General features: G+C 41.4%; 1 protein-coding gene across 1 annotated transcript in view; it reads left to right on the top strand.

Annotated features, from left to right (window-relative positions):
* Positions 1–54: 54 nt before the first annotated feature.
* LOC104948697 (thrombospondin type-1 domain-containing protein 4-like) overlaps positions 55–6561 on the top strand; it is a gene marked incomplete at its 3' end in the record, with an annotated part of 9688 nt that continues 3181 nt past the window's right edge. Inside the window, exon 1 of the mRNA XM_010774917.1 lies at positions 55–251. Within this exon, the coding sequence (XP_010773219.1) occupies positions 180–251 (72 nt within the window). The remainder of the gene's footprint in view (positions 252–6561) is intronic.

Here is a 6561-nt window from a genome sequence, read left to right as displayed (position 1 = left end):
CCCCCCCCTCAGCTGCACCTCCCCCAGCTCAGTTTACAAGGGGGAGCTCGTAGAGATCAGCTCCGTAGTGAAAGGTTTTCTTGGCATTCTCGGTGCGACAGTGGAAAGTGGAGGCAGCCTTTTGGATTTGTGTCGAAGCCTGAGTGACTGGTGGAGCATTTCTGTGGCCACATGAGAGAATGCTGTCAGGTTTGGCTCTGCTGCTGCTCGTCTGCGTGCACATGCGGGTGCAGGGGAAGCCTCGCTCTCAGGTAGGGCCCGCTTCAATAATATATCATATTCAAATTACTTATAGACTCTCCTTGCACTATTTCTATTCTGTTGTATTGTGTTGCACTGTTGGAGGAGCCTGTGACCTAAAATGTTCATTGATATATCTACACTGTAGCTATATGTACAAATCACAATAAAAGCCTTGAATCACCTCTGCTGGGTCCTGGAGGAAGCTGGGAGAAGGTGGGGATAAACATTGATACTAACACTCTGGCTTTAAAGGTTGCTCTGCAGGATGTGTTTGTGTTTCTTTTGGACTCTTTGCAGGGAGCTTTTGGAAGTGGTTGATATCCCGTCGTGCATGCTGCGAAGAGAAATTCTAGTTGGGCTTTTGTGATTGAGGTTAGTTAGTAGTGTGCAGAGCAATACAACGGAATATTACCAATAAATATACACATATAGTTTGAGCAACTTTAAAGCAGATCTGTATCTCTGCAGTCGGGGTTAACCTGGGGATATCAAAATGACTTGAAGAGCCAAATGAATACCTTTTAAGTGCATGTATGTTCATAAGGGAAACAAAATTAGACGGTATGAAGATGTCAGGTAATCTGTTTCACTGACTGTAGATTTTTGTTTTATGTAGTTAGGGTTTAGGATTAGGGATAGCATGGTAAGTTAGTTAAATGTTCAGGTTTCATATCAGTATGTAGTGTCTCTACTGTGACATGTCTCCATACTTTAATGTTCAAAAAACTCTTTATTTTCCTCATACTGCCGGTGCTGCAGCACCTCTTTTCACCCTCTGTCTGAAACCAGAGCCCAGTCTGCTCTGATTGGTTAGCTGGCCGGCTCTGTTGTAATTGGTCAACCACTTAGAGATGTCCCCGCCCCTTAGCCTATCACGTACAATGTGTTGGAGCGCTAGCCAATAGAAGCACGAGTGTTCCATAGTGATGTCACTATGCTACGTAAGAAATCAAAGGAGTCCAATGGAGGGGACTTTGTGATTTTAGCCTTTGCAGACCAGTAACGTACACAAACATCTATAAAACACTACAGGAACTTATAAACCCTAAAAAGCATGATAGGGTTTCTTTAAGTGTAGGCAGCTGTGATGGACAGTCCATCTCTTTGTGAGAAAGGGCAGTTGCTCCTCACCGTCATGGGCTAAGTAAACTGCTCTGCGCTGTACATGCTTTGAGAATTATTTTATCTTTATTATTGTGAGTGGAAAAACTAAAAGTTAGAATTGGGGTTTCGGGACATCATCTAAGATATCTACATTTCACAGATTTAGATGTTCTGTAAGTAAGCCTAGTACTCATTTACAACCAGTTTTAGTGCTTGTGGTCAACACTGGACATTGTCACTCCGTAACTTGCGGTCCATCTACTGAGTGGAAGTATTTGCAGTATGGCTGTTTTCACTGTGGCTCCATTTGCTCTCTGAGAGGTTTATTTTTCCACAGCACATTCACAGGCTACTTGTGGGTTTAGATTTCCCTCCTAGTGGAGGACTGGGCCTGTCCTGGGACTATGAAGATGTACTTGGAACTCTATTAGGAATCGACGGCAGGCCTGAATTAGCCCTTGGCTCTGCTGGTTTTAGCTCACCTGTGTTTGCTGATGATTCATGAGGCGGCTGTGTTGTGCCTGCAGGTCTTTAATGCAAACTCAAGACGCGCCAAAGTCTTAATGAGGATGCCAGCTTTATATAACCTTAAATTACATAGCTATTAATTTTATTAAAAGGTTTGGAATCTGGCTATGGACAACATATTGGCAGAGTATCTCTTGCAAGGGGAAAAAGCTGTTTAATAGCAGTGTTAGTGGATGGAGAAATTAGGTTGACATTCGAGTTAAATAGAAGTCATACCATGTGCTGTTTAAAATAAATACTTAATCATCTGACATCACCTTGTAAGAGATCTGCCAGTCACTGCTGTTTGGGTCAAAATCTATTTTCCTTTTGACATATTTTCTATTAATGCCAACTCCTCCCTTTAACTTTAATCGATTAAGAAATATTGAATTTGATTTATTGGTCGGACAGTCATTCACACACTTTTGTCTTTGATCAATCAGACCTCACTGAGCAAACTTGTAAAACTCCCAATTACTTAAAAAAACACTTGTTTGAGATTTGGGATGGGTCGGTAAAAATCCAAACTAATCAACCACATTTTACTGCATGTTCGTGACAATGTACCTTTGTTTGGGGTCTTGGAGATCTCATAGTGGACATGTCACCAGTTCACAATCATGTTTATTTGAGAGCTGCTTAAAGATGGCCTGAGTGACCCTCAACAGATATTTGAGTTGTATCACAAAGTTCTCTCAGAAGCAGAGTTAGTGCAGCTCAGGTTAAAATAACAGCGACATAATATGACACTTGTGGAAGCTCCTACTTATAACACCATCTAGTCTTTTTGTGGATGTTCCTAGTAGGAAACAAATGCTTTACCTTGAAGTGTTGATGCCCAGCAGAGAGCATTATATTCCCAGAACAGTGCATCCATATCAGAGCAGTGATGTCAGGGGAAACCCTATGCGTATAAAAGGTTGTAGATCCACCAAGCTCAATGCTATTTCTGAGTGTTTAAAGAAGACGCTCTGGACTGTGAGGGCACTCATTTCTACACCTCTCTTCACCACTTGGCAACTCATCCTTATAGCTTGTAGGTTACCCTGCAGATATGATAACCTACTACTTATTTTTTACCAAGTTAAAAGACTTCCAAAGGCCATACTGAATATTTAATGGAACCATGACCGCCACTTGTTTTGTCCTCAGATCATCTCTTCCTACGTTACAGTAAATAATTCCAGCTTGTCTGTGCTCCCATTTTGGTTTGATACATGTCGCTATCGGTTTCATGAAATGCTATGTTGTGGAGAATGGAAATCTGAGAGATTATTCTCCACAAACCACAGCTTTTGTTTCGGTCTGTGGTTAAAAACCATGGTTAGACTTCCAGTTAGGGTTCCCGCCATAACAGAGCCAGAAGTGAAATCTGAGGGAAGGGGACATATTGAATAAATCTGCAAGTTTTGAGCTACGATGAAGTCACGTCTTCCACGTAGAACAATGCCTAACGTCGGAGTCAGCGCTTCATTCCTCTTGGTTTCAGATAACTTGTTTTAAATGGACAGTCTTGTAAATATGCATGTGATGGAGATATACCTGATATCATGGTAAATCAGTAGATCCCTTAACAGGTGATAAAGAAACATCATTGTTCTTTTGTAGGAGAATCCTTCAAGAGTCCAGTTTTGCAATCCACCATGTAATGCTCAGTACCTGAACTGACTGTAACAAGCAATTACATCCAAGATATTAAAACACCCACAACCCTTTATTTGACCCTGGTTTTTTGTTTGGGTTCTCATTTCTTTCAGTCAGAAAAAGTCCCTTTTTAATGGCTGCCTTGATGCCTGGGTGGCAAGCAGATTCCACTCAATCTTTCATAATTTAATCAAATCCTTGCGGCCCATTCTCTTCAACAAAAGAGTTTGATTCCACTTGCTTCCCTAGTTCATTTGTATTTCAGTCAGACAACTCACGTGTTTCTTAATATGTTTATTAGAAGCAGCATAGTTTGAGTTCGGCGTCTAGGCTCGGGCCTCATCACTCCACAGATTTACAAAGAACATTGAGTGATGATTAGATAACTATCCCCCGAGCCTACAGGTGGAAGCTGGGGTGGAGCTGGGATGGTGGGGGGGGCAAGCAGCAGCAAGTGAACGCATCAGCAATGTGACAGAGCTGCAGCATAGCGAGACAGAGGCAGGCAGACCTGGCAGCTTAAATAGAGCGGCAAGTTAAGGAGATTGTGTTTGGTTGGTTGTAAGAGAGACGCGTCACGTGGTGCTCGAGTTGACTGCCTGAACTAGCTCGTAGGCTTCGCCCCATTTGTGCCGGTTACCGTGAATTCATACAGTTGTGGTTTACCCATTAAACAACTTGTTTACATGGTGTGTAAGAGAAAAGTAGTCCGAGTTGTGTAGATAAGCAAATATCCAACTCTATTATATTATTTTTGTCTAAGGGTAAAGAGCAGGACAGAGCTGCTAACATTAGCCTAAACTCTGACAGCGTCCAGAAGCATCTTCCACCAGGACTGTGAATACTAACGAGTGTTTGTGGAAATCTATATTGGGCTTTTTTTCTGAGTCAATTTGTAACCCCATAAACAAAGGGTTTAATTAGGCGCTCCTTGCCCTTGGACGTACTGTAATGCTCTGTTACTTTTTGTAGGTGTTAATTAAGCTAACAATTACCGCCAATTGTAAATGTTATCACAGGAAGTTAAAAGCTAATTTGAGGCTATAAACAAAATACAGCACTGCCTCATGACTTACCACAACTAAGCTGAAGGCAGACGAATGTTAGGAGTGATGACGTTCAGTAGTCTCATTTAGCAACTTGTTAACAACCGACATATTTTATGTTGTGGAACAAAAGGTTAAAATCTGTTAAGCTTGTGTTTGCCACAGACCCTGTATCACACATTTAACCAGAACTCAACTTTAAAATAAGGGAAACACGTTTTATACCCCAGCGAGGAAGACATGCATTTATTTTAAAGATTAGATTGGACAATACATATTCATAATAGACACACTCTGTATCCAGTCCGGTGTAATCCTCAACAATAACTTCATCTCTCTTATATTGTGTACATAGCGTGCTTCATTGCCCTCTGGATGTAACAGTAAATCAGGGTAAAGGAGTGATTAAGTATGTGTATTAGTGAGAATGTCACATGTGGACTTGATGACATGTGTGTGGATTCAACCGATACAGATGTGTGCAAAGTGCTGACTGAAGAAAAATCATCGTCGCCTTCACCCGCTCATTAAAACCAGTTAAAGATCAGCAGCTACTGCACTCAGCATGTGGGGGGCAGATGTCCGCGACAACCACAACTTCATACGACAGAGAAGGAGTGTATTGACAAACCATTATTCTATATCGCAACCTAAACCAGGTTTTTAACCCTTATTTAATCACTCGATTCTCGTGTCTATGAGAGGAGATCTCAGTAATTTCATTCCCAGACTCAGCATCGTGTCTTGAGGTCACATCCACTATAAATTATCCGTCGTTGGGATGATTTTGCTTCTGTATTCTCAACCTGGAAGCCAAGTTTGGGCTTTATTGCATTTCCAGACGAGCTAGTGTGTCACAGCTGACCGAGTCATGATAACTTCATTGGTCATTTTCCCAAGAACATTACAACCTTTTTCTACGTGTGAAGAGCTGTATGAATCCCCAACGCAGCCCCCCTTTAACCCCACGCTCATAAATATCTTTTGAAATACAGCACTACCTCCATCCAGGGATTTTTACAGTAGGAGTAGAGCATGCTTTTATTCCCATGGGTTTAACATTAGGGGCTGTGCTAATATCCCAGAACGAGGAACTGTTGACAGATGAAGTCATGGAAGTTATTTGTACATTTTCTTAACAGAAGTGTAATTTGTACGGCATTTGAAAGAGACAGCAGTCGGTGTCTCAATGTTGTTTCACATTTTGCTCTCAAATGGAAAGCTGTAAAATAAAACTGCTAAGACTCAGGTCTGAAGGATCTGGTGGGATCAGCCAACATCCATGTGGATTTAAACCCGGGGGGCTTAACCACAGCGCCATCTCCAGACTAAGAAAACATCCTTTTATTCATAAATTCTTGTTTTTTTTGTGCTTTTATGCAGAAACTGAACCAGAAGCACGTTGCCATGTGAGCTGGTCTGAGCAAGAATTGTCATTATTTAACTCAAGGTCCCATGTCATGGCCATTTCTACCATTGTTGAGGTCTACTAGAATCGATTTATATTGTGAAATTTTCCAAACTCACATTGGTTTTTCAGACAGCATCTCTGTATAGTATGTGTATTCACTCTCTGTCCTACACGGCTTGTTGGAGCTCCTGCCCCCCCCTCCCTATGAGCCCACTGTGCTCTGATTGGTCAGCTCGCCCACTCTGTTCTGATGAGTCCACCACCGTTACAGCGGAACATCAGTGATTATGTGTTACAATGGCGTTAGGTGTTGAACAATCAATAAATAAAGAACACAGAATTATTAAATATGAAACATAGAATTTGTGTGATTATACTAAATGATTTACAAATAAACACCACTGCATATTTACAACTGTTACACATGCTGATGTAACGCAAATGTTTCCAACTTGGGATCATGATCGATGGCTACTGCCATATTTGCCAAACTTGCCTTTCATTTATATAATTAAACCATTTTTGGTTTGTTTTATCTGAGTGTTCCAGGGTATTCTCTGAATACCTTGAAGGCCCTGACGGTTCTCCACTGCATTTCATACA

The sequence above is a fragment of the Notothenia coriiceps genome, unplaced genomic scaffold (assembly GCF_000735185.1).
Source record: "Notothenia coriiceps isolate Sejong01 unplaced genomic scaffold, NC01 NC01_scaffold00014898, whole genome shotgun sequence".
In the NCBI taxonomy this organism is placed as follows: Eukaryota; Metazoa; Chordata; class Actinopteri; order Perciformes; family Nototheniidae; genus Notothenia; species Notothenia coriiceps.
This window is presented reverse-complemented; position numbering and strand designations above follow the sequence as displayed.